Below are 23,443 nucleotides of genomic sequence, written 5' to 3'. Positions count from 1 at the left end.
ACTCCACCATCTTCCCCCCCCCCACCCCCGTAAAAGCTCTTTCTTACCTCTTATGTGAGATAATTTGCTTCATTCTCTCTCTCCCTTCAATCTTCTTCCGGTGGATATCTCTTTCTCACCCTTAATTTTGTTTTTTTTAAATATCATCCCATCATAGTCAACTCAGACTCATGCCCTATGTATGTATGCTGCTTCTACCTACCATACTAATACGGCAATCAGTCTTTACCTTCCAGACCACACTCAGGTGCTACCTCCTCCAAGAAGCTATTCCCATTTTCCCAAACAGAATGGGACCTCTACATTCTAATTTGCCTGGACATCTCCTTTAAATGTATCACGTTCTATGCTGTGTCACACTTATTTATGACCATCTCTTATGTCCCCCTTCCTTCAACAGCCCTAGTCCCAGTTAGACTGTGTTGGAGTGTGGTTCAAAGCCAGGGAGGCTTATTACCAAGCATATAAACATAGTTAAGGCAGACATGGAGAACAAAGCCTTAAAATAGAGACGCAAAGCCTCCACCTGCAGGTTATAGGGACTGTTGTGCTGTCTTCCTCCTGAGCTCCTTTTCATTTCCACAGGAAACTAAAGGATTTTGAAGATATTGAGAAAACCCAATTTTTCCTTGGAGGTTTGTTGAAACGGCAGCACCTAAAAATGTCCTAGGAGGGATACATATCAGTAATTAGGAAATGATAAAAGTCACAAGGTTTTCTAGCTATTTGGGAAAATGTACTGAGAATTAGCCCCAGACACCATAAAGTTCAAAAACAAATTGAATGCCTATGGGCTATACTTGGCTGGCTGCTCTTTGTTCCAAAAGAACTTGGCCACTGGAGGTAAAAACTCTCCTTCTAGATGTGAAAAACCTTCCATAGGCAACTCCAGGAATGAACAGATTTCTCTCCTAATGGATAGAAGAATCAACAGAAAGTTTCATTTAGTCTGATTCTAGATAAGTGCAGGCCTTGCCTCTAAGAGCCAAAGCTAAAGCCTCTGGGCTTTAAGCTAAAAGAGAAATGACTGACACCTCTCTTCCCTTTCAATAAATTGCTCAGGTACACAATTCAGCTAAAGCAAAAAAGATGGAAGTAGGGATAATACACTTCAATTCTTGTACATCTCTAGGTACAACATACTTAGTGGAACCATGCTAACTTAGCAAATGTGAGACCGCTGAGGAACAGTGCCCAGCAGAAACTACATACTTAATAGAGACTACAGAGAGGACCAGTGGGGAACAAGCCCAATTGGAGCAAGTGTGATAACACCATGAGGCAGCAGGGATGCAGCAGGGACCCCTAGTTATAAAAATTCCTCACTTGCAGGTAGGGAGTGCCCCAACGTAGTACAATTATGGTTGGCTGGTTGTTGTCTGTGTTCTTGAAAAGGACCAAAATGACATCACTATGTTCAAGTCAAGTTACAATGTGTCTGACTGGCTGATCAGACCAATGCAAGCTTGGGATGCTCTACCACAGGTCAGGCACAGATAGTCCATGTGAATATTCGGGTTAGATTCTTCAAATTTACAAATTTTGTGTTTCTTTTGAGCTGCTTCAGTTCTTCTTTGCTCGCAGAGCACAGCACCTTCTTCGATGAGAGCATGCCATGCTGGGCAGCCCTGTGCCAGTGTCTCTCATGTCATGCAATTCCAAAGTTCTTAACAGAGACCTTGAGAGTGTCCTTGTATCACTTTTTCTGACCATCATGCGGGTTCTTACCCTGTGTGAGTTCTTCATAAAAGTCTTTTAGGCAAGTGCATGTTTGGCATTCAAACAACATGGCCAGTCCATCAGAGTTGCAGTTATATTCTCTGCAGTAGGTTTTGAATGCTTGGCAGTTTAGTTTGAGAAAGGACCTCAGTGTCTAATACCTTTTCCTTCCAGGTGATCTTCAGAATCTTCCTAAGACAATTCAAATGGACTCGATTCAGTTTCCTGGCATGGTGCTGGTATAATGTCTACGTTTCACAGATATACAACAATGAGGTCAGAACAACAGCTCTGTAAACCTTCAGCTTTATGGTCGGTCTTTTCTCCCACAATTTCCTTTGGAGCCTCCCAAACACTGAGCCAACTCTGGCAATGTGTGTATCAACTTCATTATCAATGTGTCCATCCCTGCAAAGTATACTGCCAAGGTAAATGAGCTTATCCACAGTACTCAAAACTTCTCCATTTGCTATAACTAATGGTTCTGTGTATGGATGGTGCAGTGCTAGCTGATAGAGCATCTGTGTTTACTTGTTGTTAATTATTAGTACAAAACTAACACAAACAGCAGAGAATCAATCCATACTTTGTTGCATCTCAGCTTCAGAGGCTGAGTGAACAATCATCTGCAACAAAAAAATCATGCACCAATACTCCTTCCACTTTGGTCTTGACTATAATTATAAGCTTCTAGAGAAGATCATACTATGTCATTTATATCACAAACGCCTAGCACAGGGCATGGAATAAGCATTTAATAAATTTTTGTTGAAGTGATACAGTTTCTAGGGTAAATTGAGACCCCAGTAGTCTGCAAAAGTCAATACCCTACAAAAGTGCTCAAAATTCCCAGGAAGTAGTTTGTGTGTAAGGAAAAGATAGTGAAATTTTATTTGTTGTACATAAGTATAAAAATGCACATATTTTCATTACTTCACGTTTATTAGCTTCACATACTATGAAATACAAACTCATAATAAACAATTTGAAAGATAACATGCCAGTTTCTGTAAACACTTCTGTTGGAAAGTTCTTCTAGGACAAGACCAACAGGGTTGTCTAAGCAGTATGTCCTTTATAATGACTTGTCTTTAATTGCCTTAGAGAGGCAACTAAGTTATTTTCCCCACACTTCCCAGTGATAAACCCTTTCTCCAAATGGCTATTTACACTAGGACATTACTATTACTTCTCATAATTCTCAAAGTGAAACAAAGCATGGTTAATTCCAATCACTTGAAATTCCTGAAAACCCTGAAATACAAACTATTGAAAACACATTCCAAAAATGGATAACTGAATATAGTTACTGCATTAGGAAATTTCTTATTCTACAGGCTCTTGGTGGTGTCTTTCCATCTACTTCATCAAATATTTTCTTTTCTTCTCTTCTGCTTGGGTGAAATGAAGTGTAATAAACAATTAGAAAAAGAATTCCAAGCAGAAGAGCCACAACTATGATGATGGTGATATCTATAAAGAAGCCTTGATATTCATCAGGTGGTGTGCAAAACCAAAACACAACCAAGATCCCCAATGTGATCAGCACCCTCATAATATAATAAGCAGACATAGAAGATTTTGTATTTTCTCCCTTAACATTAAAAAATGTAAAAATGAGAATGAACCCAACAACTACTCTGTATAAAATTTCCATATGTCTGGAGGTACAAAATGTAGTTTGCTGTTTATAAGCCCATGTTATGCCTAATAACCAAAGGATAAATGGCAGAATTACGCCCACATTAACATTTAGTAGGGTGAAAAGAGTAACACTGAGTATCCAAGACGCAAATGTAAATTGCTTATATAGGAGGTACATTAATCTGGGACATCGTCCATTGAGGAGTTTTTTATCAGGTAAAGATTTTCTTAAGGCAATGTGATAATCAAGAGTTGACAAAGAAACAGCAAAGCCAGAGACCACGATAGCAGCAGCTAAAAAATAAAAACAAAACAAAACAAATTATCACCATAAAAATGTTATAATATTCATTCATTCAATAAATAACATATTGAGTGCCTACTATGTGGGAGACACTATGCCAGGCACTGCAAAGTTTATAACAATAAATTAGACAAACATAGTTTCCAGGGGCAGCAAGGTGGCACAGTGGATAAAGCACCGGCCCTGGATTCGGGAGGACCTGAGTTCATATCCAGCCTCAGACACTTGACACTTACTAGCTGTGTAACCTTGGCAAGTCACTTAACCCTCATTGCCCTGCAAAAAAAAAAAAAAAAAAAAAGAAAGGAAAGGAAAGGAAAAAGACAGACATACTTCCTGTTCACAAAGATCTTGTGATCCTTAAGGCAGTTAGGTAGAGCACTGGGCCTAGAGTCAGGAAGATCTGTGTTCAAAATTGGCCTCAGTCACTTACTAGCTATGTGATCCTGGACAAGTCACTTTATTTCTGTTTGCCTCAGTTTCCTCAACTGTAAAATGGGAAGAATAGCATTTATCTCCCATAATTGTTGTGAGAATCAAATGAGATAATATTTGTAAAGTGCTTAGCACAGTGCTGGAACATAGCAAACATTTAATAAAATCTATGTTCCCTTTCCTTTTTTTTTTTTTTTTGGTGAGGCAATTGGGGTTAAGTGACTTGCCCAGGGTCACACAGCTAGTAAGTGTCAAGTGTCTGAGGCTGGATTTGAACTCAGGTCCTCCTGACTCCAGGGCTGGTGCTCTATCCATTGTGCCACCTAGCTGCCCTTTCCCTTTCTGAATTGTATGGCTTCTTCTTGAAGCATTTAACCATACTGTGTTGTTCCCATTTCACTACAAAAAAAAAAAGTAGCATAATACTTGTAATAACTTAGCCAGATTCCATTAATTTCTATTGGATATGATTTTCCTGAACACAGTCATCTAAATGAATGAAGGATTCTTTTGCCTTTGCCTGTCTGGTCAAACCTACAGACCTGTTTCTCAGAGTCATGTTTTTAACTTCATAAAACAAAATATATAGGATTACTAAGGAAACTAATTATATCAAAATATGGTTATCAAAATATTTTTAAAATAAGTCAAGGGGCAGCTAGGTGGCACAGTGGATAGAGCACCGGCCCTGGATTCAGGAGAACCTGAGTTCAAATCCGGCCTCAGACCCTTGACATTTACTAGCTGTGTGACCCTGAGCAAGTCATTTAACCCCAACTGTCTCACCAAAAACGGAAAACAAACAAACAAAAAAAAGAAGTTGATGAGCCCCAGGTTAAGAACCCCTGACTTAGATATACTATCTTTAACCTCAGTATCATCTTTGATCATTTCTTCCCCACACGTCTATTCAGTTTCTAGAGCTATGCATTCTTTCTCAGTGTCATCTCACATTCATCCTCTCATTTAGGCCCTTATTTTCTCACCCAGACTATTAAAAAGTATCATTTGACCCTTGATGGATCCATGATTTCATCAGTGGGAGGCATGGCCACTCCTCTCTACTATTCCAGGTTGAAATGCTCCATGCTCTCTCACTGTATACAATTCTTATTCATGTCTTTCAACCCAAGGTGCAGAAGCTGAGGTACTACTTTGGTTCCTTTAATAACATGAGTATATCAATGTACTCCCTAAGCTATTCACCTGCTATTTCTAAATCTCACTACACAAGCAGCCCAACTCCTTTCCTGTTTATATACATCTTTTGTCTTCCTCATCTGTGAAATAAGACTGTTCAACTGGCCAGCCTCTACAAGGCTCTATGTTTATGATTAATATTTTTTCATGTCACTCATCATATTCAAGTCATCACTAGCAAGATACTGCAACCTACTTAATATCGCCATGTAGCTTTCTACTGTCCCTTCAGTTAGATGTAATTTTGATTCCTTTAAGGTCAGAGTGGTTCCATGACTCATAGCCATGTGGCACCACTGACAGAATACTAGTATGAGCTTTTACAAAAACAAAGAATTTGGAAGCACTGAAAGCACTGTATAATTCACAAATGTAACATCACTTTCCATTCATCTGCTTGTTCTCATGAGGGTGATATTGATTTTTTGCCTGCTTTCTTTTTCTGCTGTAGGTAGTTATATTAATTTCTTGTGTCTTTCACTGAAAAAGTTCTGTAATATTCCAGTACAATGCTATCCGTGCATCAGAGCAACTGGAAACCTTTTCTACCTTAACAAAATTCTTCTCTTATTTGGGACGAATTTCCCATGACAATGCCAAACACTTTGGGGGAGCATATGCTCCTCTCTTCATCTCACCCCTTCAGGACTCAATGGGTTGCTAAACAGAGTTATATTCATAGTACAGATAATAAAAACAACAACAATAATAACAATTCACATTTATCCAGATAGTGCCTTTAGGTTTACAAAGTATTTTCCTCTCACCAGTCCTGTGAGATGGGAAGTACAAACAATAGGATGTCCATTTTATAAACAAGGCAAAATCTTATGGGACAAAGAAGGATGAAAAGTGGAAAAAAGATCTAGAGAAAGCTTGGAATGAAGATTAATTGAACCAGATGATCTTCAAAGTATCTACAGATGAAACTGCAAGAAAAATAAAAGGCAAAAACAAAACCAAAAAAAGGAATAGATCCATTAGCATTTTTATAACACAATTTATTGTGAGAGCCTTAAAGAAGGGGATTGTTTTTACATTTCTTTGTATCCCCAGTACTTAGCCCAATGCCTAAAAGTTGTAAGTGCTAACTAAATGCTTCCTGACCACTTAAATAGGAAGAAGAAAGCAGAACAGATTAAACTGGCATAACAGTTTCCCAAATTACTCTTTAACATAAAAACCCATCTTTTTCAACATCAATTAAAATTAATAGAATTCCTCATTGTCCACAGAATCAAAATTGCAAGTGACCCAAAGGGAAAAGCAAAGATATGTAGTAGATATAAGACCATAGATGGTACCTTGAACACAAGAGACATTGAAGATGACACTCAGAAAACGTATGATGGAAAAGTACGTGAGCTGAGCACATGCATGTAGCAAAAAAAAAAAAAAAATGACATGCATATGGCAGATCATTATTGCCCTGGTACCTATAGAAGGCCTCCAGACATAGGAGAGATCATGGTACCATAGTCAAGGCCCTCTTTGAATGATGTAGAAAATGGACAAGAACTTTATAAGGTAAGATGGGATGGGTGACTTATGATCTGCCCCACTGGATAGAAGGCCCACGTCAATGACTCATTGAAGCCTTTCGATATTATAGATGAGGAAACAGGCTCAGAAAGTCTCATTAAGTTGCCCAGTGTTATATACCAAAGCAAGTGTCTGGGACTCAAATACAAGCTTCCTGACTCGTCATCTAGTGTTCTTTTCACTACATTTTACTGCCAAAAGTACTATAACAACTTCTTAACTAGTATTCCTCTTTCTCCACTTTAACCCTTCTAATATAACCCTCAAGCTACTTTAACAATCTAGAATACTGCTTTACCACATCACTCCCTTGCTCAAAAATCTTGAGTAGCCCTTCTTGGCATTTAAAGCCCTTCATCAACAAACTCCAACCTACCTTTCCAGCTTCATTTCACACTACTTCCTCCCATAGACTCAATGTTCTGGCCAAAGTAGATTGTTCTCTGTCCCCATTCTAGGGCTGCCTTCTCCCCATTTTCCTTTTTCTTGACCTATGTCATTTCCTATGTGTCAGGAACACACAACTACTAGTTGCAAGGATGCTGGGACCTCTCATGCAAGCACACTGGGGAGAATCAGAAAGCATTCAGAAGCTATCAAAGACACAGCTCTCACTGACTGGATACTATGTGGTCATCCCCACTCCAGCCTTTGACTCAGTACCTAAGGCCTCAAGAGGCTTTAAAGATATTCCAATGGATAAAGCTTTCACAAAGTAACACAAAAGGGGTACCAAAAGAAACCTATATAGCTATCTAGAATGCAAAGAGATGCACAGCCCTGCCAAAAAGGGATATCACCTCATTGTTTTTCTGCCCCTCTACAACCATCATTTAAGGGAAGATTTAGGAATGCTAGTCCAGAAATCACAGTTCCCCCTGCCTTTTTTATGCTGTCTATAGGCATAAAAGCTGATGGCTTTCTAATCCTACAGCACAACCTGTCCTTCCTGCCTCATTGAGGCCTACAATACCCCCTCCCCATTTTTGCATGTTGAAGTCCCTCCCTTCCTTCAAGGCCCAACTCAGATAAAACTTCTTCCATGAAGCCTTCCCTAAGCTTAAAGTGATCTCCTCCACTTCAAATTTCTTATGGCACTTTGCCTGGACCTCTCTTTTATACTTCACATATTCCTAAGTAAAAGTTATTTGGGCACATTATATTACACATTTCTTGAAAGTATAGCGTATATTATAACCTAACTGTATATCCCTACCACCTAGAATCAGTGCTAAATAAATGTTTGTTCAGTTAAAATGAATTGAATTGAAATGAAATGAATCGAGATTTTTTTTTAATTGACAGAACTATAGATATTGGGGCCTCTGAGTTATTCTTTTCTTTTTGCAGGGCAATGAGGATTAAGTGACTTGCCCAGGGTCACACAGCTGGTAAGTGTAAAGTGTCTGAGGCCAGATTTGAACTCAGGTCCTCCTGAATCCAGGGCCGGTGCTCTATCCACTGTACCACCTAGTGTGATAAAATAATGGCATTTGGCAGATGCTCAGGGGCCCCACTTGAAGACTGATTTAGAAGTGTTTGAATTGGGTGAGACTGAGAAACTGACTGAGTATCCACTTAAGGGTGAATGGATAGAGACGACACCTGGCTGGCCCTGAGTGACATGTTGTTCTCAGAGGTAGTATACTACTGACATCAGCAAGAATCCACTGTCAATCAATCAGCTTAAAGGACCTCCCCTTTCGGGGAGAGAGACAGGAACTAGGAAGTGGAGGCTCATTGGCTGAAGCAGCCTCTTTTCACGGAGGAACCAGTGTGGCTAGTATATGAATGGCTAGTATATGAATGTGTTTTAATACTTTTGAATGTAATGAAATATTATTTGGCAAAAAGAAATTATAACTATGAGTAATTCTGAAAAATATGGAAAGGTTTATATGAATTGATTCTATGAAATAAGCAGCACGAAGAGAGGAATACATAGAGTAACTCTCTTTATACAAATGAAAAAATCATCATAATACAGTGGAACAGGGGGAGAAAATGCAGTGAGCTTTTGAACTTATGACACAATCATTCTAAAAAACATCCAAATAATGACACAGGACAATTCCTGGAGCAGCAAAATTCACAGAAGAATGTGCTGAAAGCATCTTCCAACGAAGGAAAGCTTGGAAGGTCAGAAGGAGGGAGCTGTTGTGCTCAGACAGGAGTGGAGCCAAACCCCATAGTCACCCTGACACAGATCCAGTCCCAGGAAGGCCTCACCAGAGAAGGAGACCCCCCCAGAGCCTCTGAATCAGCTGAAGCGCCAGTGTCATCTGGAACTAAGCTCACAGTCTGGTGAGAGGGCCAAGCCCTTGGCAGAGGGGAGAATACAGGGGTCTATGCTGGTGCTAAGGCAAAACTTGGGTTTTTCACCCCGGCTGGGAACCAAGAGGTAGGCTTGAAAACAGTGGCCCAGGTGGGGGAGGGGCCCAGGCTTGCTGGAGCTGACAACCACAGTACACAAAGCTGGTTGATTAACAAGTTGGTCTGGGGTCATCTACAGACCAGGGAACAGGCTGGGCGAGGGAAGAACCTGATTCTCCTTAAATCATATGACCTGGGACCTTCTGAAGCTTGGGATATTACAGCTTGGAAACAGTGCCCCACTTTAAGGAGCTAAAAGTCAAATAAAAGAAAGGCAAGATGAGCATACAGAGAAAGGTGAGGACCTTAGGAAGTTTCTTTAGTGACAAGGAAGATCAAGGTGTACCCTCAGACGAAGATGTCAATGTTGGGGTCCCTATATCTAAAGCTTCCAAGGAAAATATGAATTGGTCTCAGGCCATAGAGGCATTCAAAAAGGAATTTGAAGATAAAGTTAGAGAGGCAGAGGAAAAATGGAAAGAGAAATGAGGGTAATGCAGGAAAGACATGAGAAAAAAGTCAACAGCTTGAAAAGTCAAATGGAAAAGGAGGTGCAAAAGCTCTCTGAGGAAAATAATTGCCTAAGAATTAGGGCTGAACAAATGGAAGCTAGTAACTTTATGAGAAACCAAGACACAATAAAGCAAATCCAAATGAATAAAAAAATAGAGGGCAATGTGATATCTTCTTGGAAAAACTGCTGACCTGGAAAATAGGTCCAGGAGAGGTAATTTGGAAATTATTGATCTACTTGAAAACCATGATTAAGGAAAGAGCTTAGACATCATCTTCCAAGAAACTGTCAGGGAAAATTGTCCTGATATTCTAGAAGCAGAAAGTAAAATATAAATTGAAAGAATCCACTGATCACCTCCTGAAAGAGATCCCAAAAGGAAAACTCCCAGGAATATTATAGCCAAATTCCAGAGCTCTCAGGTCATGGAAAAAATACTGCAAGCTGCCAAAAAGAAAGAATTCAAGTACTGTGGAGCCCCAGTCAGGATAGCACAAGATCTAGCAACTTCTACATTAAAGGACTGGAGGGCATGGAATATGATATTCCAGAGGGCATAGGAATTGAGATTACAACCAAGAATCATGTATCCAGCAAAACTGTGTATTATCTTTCAAAGGAAAAAATGGGATTTCAATGAAAAAGAGGATTTTTTTTCCAGGTATTCATGATGAAAAGACCTGAACTAAACAGCAAATTTGACATTCAAATACAAAACCCTAGAGAACCATAAAAAAATTGGAGTTGGGGGACATACCTGGGGTCATGCAGTGGGTGACTGTTTTGTGTCTGAGGCTGGGTTTTGGCTGGAATCCCCCTGGGTCCAGGGTGGATGCTTTGTCCACTGTGTCACCTAGCTGCCCCGTGATGACATCTTTAGGGTAAAATTGAGGGGTGAGGGGAATGCACTGGGGGAGGGGGATGGACAGAGGTAGCAATGGGATGAAATCCCACATGAAAGAAACAGGAAAGGGCTTATGGAGTGGGGGAAGAAATGGGGGAGGAGCAGGGCAGTAAATTAATTTTACACTTCACAGAGTAGGCTCAAAGACCTTAATCTCATCAGAGTTGCCTCAAGGAGGGATTAATACACACATACCCAATTGGGTGGAGTAATCTATTTACTCTGGGCAGTAAATAAACCTAACACTCATCAGAATTGGCTCAAGGATCTCCATCTCATCAGAATTGGTGCAAGAGGGGAATAATAACATACATACTCCATTGGGAAGAGTAATCTATCTAACCCTGCAGGAAAATAGGAGGGGAAGGGGATAAAGAGAGAAGGGCAGAAGAAGGGAGGGAAGATTGGGGGAGGGGACAGACAGAAGCAAAACCCTTTTGAAGATGGATAGGGTGAAAGAAGATGGGGAAGCGAATAGGATACAGGGAAACAGTTAACAATAGTAATCATGAAAAAGAGAAAAGGGGGAAAATTGTACAAAAAATATTTATAGCAACTATGCAACTCTTTGTGGTGGCTAAGAATTGGGAATCAAGGGAATGTCCATCAATTGAGCAATATCTGAAGAAGCTGTGGTATATGATTGTAGTGGAATGGTATTGTGCTATAGGAAATGACAAACAGGATGATACCAGAAAAACCTGGAAAGACTCATATGAACTGATGTATAGTAAAGCGAGCAGAACTGGGAGGACATTGTGTATAGTGACATCAGTATCTTCATTTGTCACTGAAAGTGAACAGGCTGGGCCAAGAATTAAGTAGGAAGTGGAGAGCAGGTTGGAATACCTTTGGCAAATGACAAAACTTCTTTAATAATCCCAAACTTTTTCCTGAAACTAAGATCCATGTTTTCAATACCTATATTCTGTCAGTGTTGTTGTATTGTCTTGAGTCATAGAACACTATAAGCCATAAAGAATTAAAAGCCAGTGTCACTAAGAGATCAATGGAGAAGTGCATGGTGGGCATGAGTTGAGTACATATAACTAAAGGGAAATTATAAAAAGCCAGAGTAATGGATTTCATCAAAAATGTATGATCTAAAAGAATATTGATACATAGCAACAGCAAGGAATTACAAATTTCCTGCCCATATGGTTCATTAGTTATGAATAGAAAGCATGGTAGGAGAACCCTTTATCCAGACTTACAGGGTGATATGGACAAGCACTGCATATAAAGAGCAGGGTTGAGAAGTTGTGGTCAGCCTTACTAAAGAAAATGTCCATATTGATGAAATCACAGATCCATCTGAGCTCTGAGTTAATTCAATCACTGGGTGATAGATACCAAAATTATCTACCTCATGGTAATTCTGTAAAGCTTTAGTTATAACACCTGTAAAAGAGTGAGTGCCGCCTCAGCAGAAAATGAATGTGAAGTATTGAGTGCAATTGTGCCATTTTTTAAAGTTTGGGGGTGATTATATGAACCAAAGATATTATAAACCGACTAGCTCCCCCAATCAAGATGACTTCCCACTCTAGTTTAGAAGCCTCAATATTTTCTTTCAAGACTTCATTCAGATGCCACCTTCTACATGAAGCCTTTCCTGATCTCCACAGATGTAAGCACTCTCTCTCCTCAACTGTTCTTGCACCAAATGACATAATATATTTAAAGTATTTTGGAAACCTTAAAGTGCTATATAAATGTTAGCTACTGCCATTATTATTAATATCTGAAAATACCTTATATCCTCCCAGGAGAAAGTAAACTTATTGGAGGGTTGATTAAAGAAATGTTTCATTTCTGGTTTTTTGATCCCCAAGAACAAGCAAAATGCCCCAGACCTAGCAAGCACTTAATAAATGTTTGCTGAATTGATGAGGACACAACCCAGAAGAAAGCCACAGATATCGCTGGATTCCTAAGCAATTAAATAAAGGGTGATCCAGATACTATGGAACATTTGGAAACATCCATCTATATCAAGAGTTTTTGAACTTTTTAATGTTACAGACCCCTTTGGAAGTCTGCTTGAAGTCTACAGACCCTGTCACAGAATAACGATTTTAATTGTATAAAATAAAATCCATTGGACTGCAAAGGAAACTAGTTGTTTTGAAATGCAGCTATAAAAATATTTTTTAAAAAATAAGCATACAGTGAGCTCCCAAACTCATGACACGATCGCTCCAAAAAACATCCAAATAATGCCATAGGAAAATGCCCGGAGCAGCAAAACTCACAGAAGAATGTGCTGAAACCATCTTCTAACCAAGAACAGCTTGGAAGGTCAGAAGGAGGGAGCTGCTGTGCTGATACAGGAGTTGAGCCCAACCCCACAGTCACCTTGACACAGATCCAGTTCCAGGAAGGCCTCACCAGAGAAGCAGACCCCCAGAGCCTCTGAATCAGCTGAAGCACCAGTGTCATCTGGAACTAAGCTCACAGTCTGGTGAGTGGGCTGAGCCCTGGGCAGGGAGAAAACTACAGGGGTCTATGCTGGTGCTAAGGCAGAACTTGGATTTTACACCCCTACTGAGAACCAGGTGGTAGGCCCGAGTAGAAGTGGCCCAGGTGGGGGAGGGGCACAGGCTTGTCAGAGCTAACAACCACAACACACAAAGCTGGTTGATTAGCAAGTTGGTCTGGGGTCATCTAGGACCAGGAAACAGGCTGGCCGAGGGAAGAACCTGATTCTCCTTAAATCATACCACCTAGGACTGTCAATGTCAGGGCTCCTATATCTAAAGCTTCCAAGAAAAATATGAATTGGTCTCAGGCCATAGAGGTGCTCAAAAAGGACTTTGAAGATAAAATTAGAAAGGTAGAGGAAAAAATGGAAAGAGAAATGAGGGTGATGCAGGAAAGACATGAGAAAAAAGTCAACAGCTTGAAAAGTCAGATTGGCCAAATGGAAAAAGAAGTACAAAAGTTCTTTGATGAAAACAATTGCCTAAGAATTAGGACTGAACAAATGGAAGCTAGTGACTTTATGAGAAACCAAGACACAATAAAGCAAATCCAAATGAATAAAAAAATAGAGGGCAATGTGAAATATCTTCTGGGGAAAACTGCCGACCTGGAAAATAGGTCCAGAAGAGATAATTTGAAAATTATTGGTCTACCTGAAAACCATGATCAAGGAAAGAGCTTAGACACCATCTTCCAAGATATTCTCAGGGAAAATTGCCCTGAAATTCTAGAAGAAGAAGCTAAAATAGAAATTGAAAGAATCCACTGATCACCTCCTGAAAGAGATCCCAAAAGGAAAACTCCCAGGAATATTATAGCCAAATTCCAGAGCTCTCAGGTCAAGGAGAAAATATTGCAAGCTGCCAAAAAGAAAGAATTCAAGTACTGTGGAGCCCCAGTCAGAATAGCACAAGATCTAGCAGCATCTACATTAAAGGACCGGAGGGTATGGAATATGATATTCCTAAAGGCAAAGGAATTGAGATTAAAACCAAGAATCACCTACCCAGCAAAACTCAGCATTATCTTTCAGTGGAAAAAGTGGGACTTTAATGAAAAAGAAGACTTTCAGATATTTGTGATAAAAAGACTTGAACTAAATGGCAAATTTGACTTTCAAATACAAGACCCTAGAGAACCATAAAAAAATTGGAGCTGGGGGACATACCCGGGGTCATACAGTGGGCGACTGTCTTGTGTCTGAGGTTGGGTTTTGGCTGGGATCCCCCTGGGTCCAGGGGTGATGATTTGTCCACTGTGTCACTTAGCTAGATGATAACATCTTTAGGGTTAAATTGAGGGGTGAAGGGAATTCACTGGGGGAGGGGGAAGGGCAGAAGTGAAATCCTTCATGAAAGTAATAGGAAAAGGCTTATGGAGTGGGGGAAGAGATGGGAGAGGAGCAGAGCAGTAAATGAATTTTATACTCATCAGAAAAGGCTCAAAGATCTTAAACTCATCAGAGTTGCCTCTGGGAGGGACTAACAGACACACCCAACTGGGTGGGGTAACCTATTTAATCTGGGCAGTAAATGAGCCCAACACTCACCAAAATTGGCTCAAAGACCTCAATTTCATTAGAATTGGCTCAAGGAGGGAATAATGTATACACTCAATTGGGTGGAGTAATCTCTCTAACCCTGTAGGAAAATAGGAGGGGAAGGGGATAAAGAGAGAGGGGCAAAAGAAGGAAGGGCAGATTGGGGGAGGGGACAGACAGAAGCAAATCTCTTTTGAAGAGTGATAGGATGAAAGAAGATGGATAATAGAATAAATATCATGGGGAAGGGAATAGGATGGAAGGGAAACAGTTAACAATAGTAATCATGAAAAAGAGAAAAGGGGGAAAATTTGTACAAAAAATATTTATAGGGGCAGCTAGGTGGCATAGTGGATAGAGCACTGGCCCTGGAGTCAGGAGGACCTGAGTTCAAATCCAGTCTCAGACACTTAACACTTACTAGCTCTGTGACCCTGGGCAAGTCACCTAACCCCAATTGCCTCACTAAAAAAAAAAAAATATATATATATATATATGTGGTAAAAAATATGAAAGTTTTTAACAGTCGGTTAGGATAACTGAAAGACGCCAGTTTTTGAAGGACCACCCTTTTGGGGAGGAGACGAACAGTCCGCCTGCTGTGCACGTCAGACTGCCTGCGGGGACTCGACTTCTGGGGTGGAGAGAACGGAAGTGGGGCTTTTTCCTGCTTGGTAGGGCTCCTGATGGCGCGGCACAGACGGTCTCTCTCCAAAGGTGGCCTTTTCGGTTTGGTGAGTTTTTATAAGAAATATAGACTAAGCTTAGACTTAAGACAATTTGTATTGTGTTTCTACTTTCCTATCCTTTTAATCAACATCACCTTGTGACTACCTTGACAATAAAAGGTCTATCTAGAAAACCAAAAGCTTCTTCCATTTACTAGTCTGGGAGATAAATTAAGGGAAAGGTTAAGTAGGTGAGATTTATGATCTAATATCCAATTTTAAATCTCACATATATATATACATATATATATACACATACACACACATATATATACACATATATACATATACATATATATATATATATATATATATATATATATAGCAACTCTTGGTGGAGGTTAAGAATTGGGAATCGAGGGAAAGTCCATCAATTGAGGAATGATGGAAAAAGCTGTTATATGGTTGTAGTGGAATGGTCTTGTGCTACAGGAAATGACAAACAGGATGATCCCCGAAAAACCTTGAAAGACTAATGAACATCGATGTATAGTGAAGTGAGCAGAGCTGAGAGGACATTGTGCGTAGTGACATCAGTATTGTTCAGTGAGTAATTATAAATGACTTAACTACTCTCAGCAGTGCAATGATCCAAGACAATCTCAAGGAACTAATGAGGAAGCTTACTATGCACCCCTATAGAAAGAACTGATAAAAAGAACACTTGTGGATTGCACATATATAACCCGATTGCGATCTTGTGGAGGGGAGAGGAAAGGGAGGGAGGGAGGGGAAAAAATTTGGAACTCTAAATCTTATGAAAATGAATGTTGAAAACTACCCTTACATGTAAATCGAAAATAAATGCTATGAGAAGTATAGCTGTGGGTAGAAAAAAAATAAATAAAATAAGCATACAGACTCCAAGTTAAGAACCCCTGATATATAGCCTTTTAACCCCAGGTTTTCAACCCCTGATTTAGAAAATTGGCAATCAGATGCAAAACAGTCCAGTCCTAGGTCACTTGTACAAAACACTATGGGAAAGGAATAATTTTAATAACAGGTAGGTCCATTTCATTAGCCTACTAATCATCCCAGTTGGGACTCGGGGAACCCTTGTACTAAAACAGGTTGGAAAACATGCTATGTCCCCATAGATGATGCTCCACATCAAAGAGCACATTGGTAGACTACAATTTAATTTGATTGAACAGGTATTAGTTATTAAGAATAGCTAGCATTTATATAGTGCCAGTAAGATTTGCTAACAGCTGTGTTATCTTCTGAGGTCAGTACTGCTGACTTGACTGAGATCACACAGCTCATGCATGAGGCAGGATACAAACCAGGTCTTCCTCATTCTCAGTCCTTCACCACTGAGCAGCCTTCACTTATGCTATTTTGTATTCAGTGCCTCTACCACTGTTATACTAACTACATTTCTTTAAAATCAGACATTTTGGAAATTTGTACAAATATGACAAAGAAAATACTGCATATAGTCAGGGAGCTTTGCACATCTTCCACAGTGTCCTGAAAGGCTTACCCTGACAGCAGCCAATTTGATCAGATTCCATCAGGTCATAGAGTTGAATCAAGAGCTGTGGAGAGGCCTCAAGGTATATTTCAAATAGCCTGAGCATGCTCAAGTCAGCCACTTCATTTATCACTTTTTGATGTAAGTCAGCTGGTTCTTCTCTACTGGGAGTAGAGATGTCTGTGGGGTCTTGTGTCAAGGTAGGTCCACCAGAGAGGTCATCTGAGCTGCTGCATTGGAAAGCCAAACGGTATCCATTTCTCAAAGCAAACCAATACCTGTTAAATATATATTGTTATTATCTTATTATCAGTAATTAACATATGAAGTATGTGTTTTAACATTTATGACAACTGTTGTGAAAAAATATGGGGTTAATGGGGGCAGCTAGATGGCGCAGTGGTTAAAACGCTGGCCCTGGATTCAGGAGTACCTGAGTTCAAATCTGGCCTCAGACACTTGACACTTACTAGCTGTGTGACCCTGGGCAAGTCACTTCACCCCCATTGCCCCGCAAAAAAAAAATTTTTTTAAAAATATGGGTTTAAGTGTAGACTTATTCAACATCCTTCAGCAACATATTGCTTCAGATTTTTCTGTTTTAGAATTGTGACAACAGAAAAGGCAAAATTATAAAGCTGCAAAGTTGGCAGGATTTCAGAGTTCATCTAGTACAACTACTATGTAAATATGTATCCTATCTAAAACATCCCTGATAAATGTTCATATTGTTTTCCAGGAATGGGGAGCTCTCTCCCTCCCAAGGCAGCATATTTTATTTTTGGACAGCATTAAATTCCAATTCTCTATATGGAGGCCTGATATCTATATCAGGGTCTCCCTGTACCCATTTCTCTTAATTCTTCTCTGCAGGAAATAACAGAACAACATTTAAAATAGCATTTAAATCAACTTAACAAAATACTGATAAAATTCACATAGAAAAACAGACACGACTTTCAAGACCTATGAAAAAAAAATAACTACTAATTGAGGGCTGGCATTACCAGACATCAAAATGTACTAAGTTCTTTATAAAAACTTTTATGAAAATAACAGAGAAATGTATCAAATGAACATTGACATATTTGGAATGGCGATAGACCACAATAAATATAAAAAATTAGTGTTTGATAAAACCACACTGAAAAAATACCAGAGAATGGAATTTGTAAAAAATGGATAGAAAAATTAAATAGATGGCAAAATATGTATTTATAATCAAACTTCACATCATCTTATAGAATAAATCCAAGTTGGATCAGGAATCTAAATATTTTAAATCATTTTTAAAAGTAGAAGAAAAATGTATACTATATCTCAAGTATGGAAAAGGAGGGACATTTTATCAATCAAATAATTAGAAGAAATCATGGGAGAAAAATATATGTTACAAATACACAAAAATGAGAATTTTGTGTAACAAAAGCAATACGTCTATATTAAAAGAAAAAGTAATTGGGGCAAAATATTTACATTAAATGTGTTAGATAAAGTTGACATATAGGATCTATAAAGAACTGATACATCGATGGAGCAACTGTCAAAAGACTTGAACAATTTAAAAAGGAAGGTATAAACTGTTAATATGAAAAGATGCTCGGAGAAAACAAGACAATCTTAAGATACCACTTTATGCCTACTAGAATGACAAAAATGGCTCAGAAAATTATTAAATCCCATGTTGGCAGAGTTGTATTCTAAAGTATTCTAAAACATTATTAATGGTTCTATAATTCTATACTATATCTGTCCTCCCTTTTATGGCTAAACTCTTTGAGAAGTTCATCTACAATCAATGCCTTCACTTTTTTTCCTCTTCCTTTCCACTTAACTCTCTAAAGAAGTCTGGGTTCTGATTTTACCATTCAACCAAAACTGCTCTTTTCAAAATTACCAGTGATCCAACCCTGCTTCACTTAAATGCAATTCACTGCAAGTCATGACATCACCCTGATGTCATGGTCCTCTTCAAGAAAGGACAAACAACTCATTACTGGTGAATGGGCATCATTTGCTTTCTATAGTTCCCTGCTCTCTTTAAATTTTGTATTCAATATGCACTTTTATTAAAGGTTTTGTCTCTGTAGACTAAAAAAACAAAAAACAAAAAACAAAAATTACCAGTGACCTATTAATTTCCGAATCTAATGGCCTTATCTCAATCCTCAACCTTCCCAATCTCCCTGCGGCCTTTGACATGCTGATTGCCCTCTTGATATTCTCTTCTTTGCAGCCTTAATGATAAGTTCACTCTTCAAAAGCTAGGAGAAACCAACAAGGAGAAATTCTATTCTGGATCTAATTCTTACCAGAAGAGAGGAACTGCCTGCTAGGTCTTAACATGATGGACAATGTGGAGGAAAGTAACCATTTTATCCAAGAGTGTGTGAGAAAAGAGAAGAAAGCCAGAGAGATAAAGAGTTTAGAGGAAGGAAAGGTAGAATCTCATGGAGGAAAATCCTTAAGAGGAAATAAGCTCAAGAAGTATGGGAAATTCTCAGGAAATAAATTCTGAAGGCACAAAAATGAAACAAGCAAAAACTGTGAGCAAGCCTATAGGAGTGGTCTGAAGAGAATGAGATGTATGCACAGAGAACTAATTAAACCTACTTGGATTTTTTTAAACATATGCACAGAAGGTAGGAGCAAACACAGGTAGAGAAGGATGAGTACAAAAAGCATAGCATGGTACTATAAGAATAGTGTCAGAAGTGATAAAACTCAAAATGAGATGAAAGTGCAGAAGAAAGCTAAGGACAACAAAAAGGATGCTTCTTAGTTACATTAGGGAAAAGTAGGATATTCAAAGAATGAATAGACTGTGCTCAGGATGTATTAGATAATAACTGACAATAGACAAAACCAAAGCCGGCTCATCTTTTATTTTTGCTTTTTGTTCTGCCAAAGAAAATGACCTTTGTACTGGAAAGAACAAAAGTAACTAACAGGGATAATAAGATAAGTATGGACTAGGAAAACACCTAGCAGTCCTTGTTAAATTCAAGTCATGAGGCACAAAGGAACTACATCCTCGAGTTCTTTTGAAAATGAAGGGTGTGATTGCTGAGCCTCTACCTGTGCCCTTTAACAGGCAACAGAGAATGTGAAAGTTATCAAAAGGCAGATAACCTAATTTTTAAAAAAAGGAAAGAGAATAGATTCTGAAAATGATGACAGTAAACTTGACTTCAAATACTAAAAAATTTCTAAAAAGTATTATTAGTGAGGATTACTGAACATTTAGAAAAAAAGGAGGTTATCAAAAAAAAAAAAGGCAATAACTTCTGGCTGATATGGTGATGTGAAAGCCTCACAAAAGCTTCAACAAATACCTAAAAAGGACCTGAGAATGGCAAGTCATAAATAAATACAAAAAATAAACAGAAGTGAGCTCCTCTACCCAGTACAGAACTGCACAAAAAGATGGCAGCTGGCCAAAGAGTGGCACCAGGAAAATCAGTGCCAACTTGGGTAAACTGGGAAGCAGTGGTGGCAAGGACACAAGCTATACCAGGGAAAGCAATCTGAACCCTGGCGACCAGGTAAAAGCCAGAGGAAATGAGGAGTGGAAGGGAACCAGATCAAATACCTCAAAATGAACCTGCCACTAGCCAGCATTCTGAGCAGGAACATCTTAAGCCCTATACTCACACTCACTTAGAGCCGCATCAAGAGACTGAGCCAACTCAGCACCCAGGCACCAGTGCCAAGAGATCACCAGCGTTATTGTCAATATCTCACTTGGGGCTTGTCAGGGTCACAGCAGAGAAAAGAACCAACTGCTGACTAAGAATCATGCAAAGAAGAGGAGAAAAACAACCAAGGTTTGGACCCACAGTGGACCACCAGGAGAATGAAATTGAAGCCAAGGCAAAATTCCACTCCAAAAACTGAAGCTAAAAATGGGAATAAGTAGAAAACCACAAACCCAAGGGAAAAAAATACTATGGACTAAGAGAAGCTCAAGAGACAAAAAAAAACAAAAAAAGAGCTTAATCCAACAACAACTCCAAGAAGAGCCCTAGAGGAAATATGGTTTCTCCACAAGTACTACAAGAGTGGGTAGAAGAAATGAAGCAAGAAATTTTAAAAATGAAATTATAGAGTTTGGGAGGAAAAAATTGAAAGGAAAATAAATAACTTAGAAGAGATCATAGAAAAAGCAACCTAAGTAGGGAATTCTTTTGGGGGGGGGGCGGGGAGCGGGCAGCAAGGGTGAACTATTTGGCTAAACTTCTTGAGAAGTATCTCTACAATCAATGCCTCCACTTCCTTTCCTCTCACTCTCTTCTTAACTCTCCACAGTCAGGCTTCCAACCTCACCATTAAACCAAACTGCTCTCTCCAAAGTTATTAGGAATCTCTTAATTGCCAAATTTAATAGCCTTTTCTCAATCCTCATCCTTCTTGACCTCTCTGAAGCCTTTGATACTGCTGATCACCCTCTTCTCCTTGATACTCTTCTCTCTAGATTTTGGGACATCCCTCTCTCCTGGTTCATCTCCTCCCTATCAGACCATTCCTTCTCAGTCTTGTTTGCTGGATCTTCATTCCTGTCACTCCCACTAACTAGATGTGTCCCACAGGGCTCTCTCCTGGGCCATCTTCTCTTACCCTCTAAATTCTTTTACTTATTGATCTTATCAGCTCTCATGCCTTCAATTATCACCTCTATGCTAATGATTCTCAAATCCACTTATTATCCAGTCCTAATATCTCTGCTGACCTCCAATCTCACATCTTTAATTAACTATTCAACATTTCAAACCAGATGACATCCTAAATTCAACATGTCCAAAACTTAACCCATTTTCTTTTCCCCAAAACCCTCTGCTCTTCCCTATTACTGTCAAGAGCTCCACCTAGAAAACCAAACTCATGACTTGTGTCAAACTTCACTTCTCACTCTCTCACCCCATGCTCCTCTGTATCCAATCTGCTGCCAAGTCCTGTCATTTTTACCTTTAAAACATCTCTCCTGGGGGCAGCTAGGTGGCACAGTGGATAAAGCACTGGCCCTGGATTCAGGAGGACCTGAGTTCAAATTTGGCCTCAGACACTTGACACCTACTAGCTGTATGACCCTGGGCAAGTCACTTAACCCTCACTGCCTCTCCCCCCGCCAAAAAATCCCCATCTCTCCTACATATTCCCTTCTCCCCTCTGACATTGCTAGCACCCTGGTGCTAGCCCTCATTATCTCATACCCAGACTACTGTAATAGCCTGCTGGTTAGTCTCCCTGCCACAAGTCTCCCCCAAGTCCAGTCCATCCCCCAGTTAGCTATCCAAGTTATCTTTTTAAAGCACATGTCTGAAACCATTGCCCCCTACTTCATATCACTTTCAGGATCAAATATAAAATCCCCTGTTATTCAAAGCCCTTCATCTTCTGCCCCCTCCCCACCTTTCAAGTCTTCTTATACCTTAGAGGCCACATGGCCTCCCTGTTGTTACAGGAACAACTCACTGCATCTTATGACATTTGCATTGGCTCTCCCCTCATCTCTGCCTCCTGGCTGCCATCAAAATCCAGCTAAAATCCTACCTTCTATGGGAAGCCTTTCCCAACCCCTCTTAATACTAGTTCCTTCCCTCTGTTGATCATATTTCTGATTTATCCTGGATATGGCTTGTAAGTAAATAATTTTTGAATGTTGCCTCCCCTATTAGAGTTTGAACTCCTTGAGAACAGTGACCATCTTTTACTTCATTTTGTATCCCCATTGCTTAGCACGGTGACTGGCACATGGTAGGTATTTAATAAATGTTTATTGCCTGACTGACTGGTAAAACTGTGAACTGATCCAACAATTGTGGAATACAATTTGGAACCATACCCAAAGTCACTCAACTGTGTGTGCTTTTTGACACAGAAATACCACTACTAGGCCTATACCCCAAAAAGACTAAGGAAAAAAGGAAAAGATCTATACTACAAAAGTACTTATAACAGCACATTTTTTAATATAACAGAACTGGAAATTGGTGTTGATTGGGGAATGGGTGAACAATTTATGGTATGTAATGGAATATACATACTGTGTCCTAAGAAAGGATGAAAGGGACAGATTCTAGGAAATCTGAGAAGGCTTCTATAAACTGATACAGAAAGAAATGAGCAGAACCAGGAGAAATATTTTTATAATAGTTATACAATAGACTACAACATTATAAAGGAAAATAACTTTGAAAAATTTAAAAACTCTGATCAAAGCAATGATCAATCACAACTCCAGACGACTGATGATGCAGCATGTCTCCTACCTCTCTGGGTAAATTGGTCATGGTCAATAGGTACAGAGTGAGACATATATTCTCTTCTTTCTTTCCTTCTTTCTTTTTCTTTTTTTTGGTGGGGCAATGACGGTTAAGTGACTTGCCCAGGGTCACACAGCTAGTTAAGTGTCAAGTGTCTGAGGTTGGATTTGAACTCAGGTCCTCCTGAATCCAGGGCCAGTGCTTTATCCACCATGCCACCTAGCTGCCCTCAAGACATATATTCTCATACATTACCTATAAAACTCACTTTTGTTTTGTTTGACTTATTTTTCCATATTCAATTGTTACAAGA

General features: G+C 39.3%; 1 protein-coding gene across 1 annotated transcript in view; it reads right to left on the bottom strand.

Moving 5' to 3' along the window:
• Positions 1 to 2,642: 2,642 nt before the first annotated feature.
• XKR9 (XK related 9) overlaps positions 2,643 to 23,443 on the bottom strand; it is a 32,080-nt gene continuing 11,279 nt past the window's right edge. Inside the window, exons 4-5 of the mRNA XM_043976677.1 lie at positions 16,877 to 17,145; positions 2,643 to 3,657 (exon numbers count right to left, since the gene is read on the bottom strand). Of these exons, the coding sequence (XP_043832612.1) occupies positions 3,026 to 3,657; positions 16,877 to 17,145 (901 nt within the window). The 3' untranslated portion in view covers positions 2,643 to 3,025. The remainder of the gene's footprint in view (positions 3,658 to 16,876; positions 17,146 to 23,443) is intronic.

Source organism: Dromiciops gliroides, chromosome 1, assembly GCF_019393635.1.
Source record: "Dromiciops gliroides isolate mDroGli1 chromosome 1, mDroGli1.pri, whole genome shotgun sequence".
Taxonomy (NCBI): domain Eukaryota; kingdom Metazoa; phylum Chordata; class Mammalia; order Microbiotheria; family Microbiotheriidae; genus Dromiciops; species Dromiciops gliroides.
Note: the sequence above shows the minus strand (reverse complement) of the source record. Positions and strands in the feature narration are given on the sequence as shown.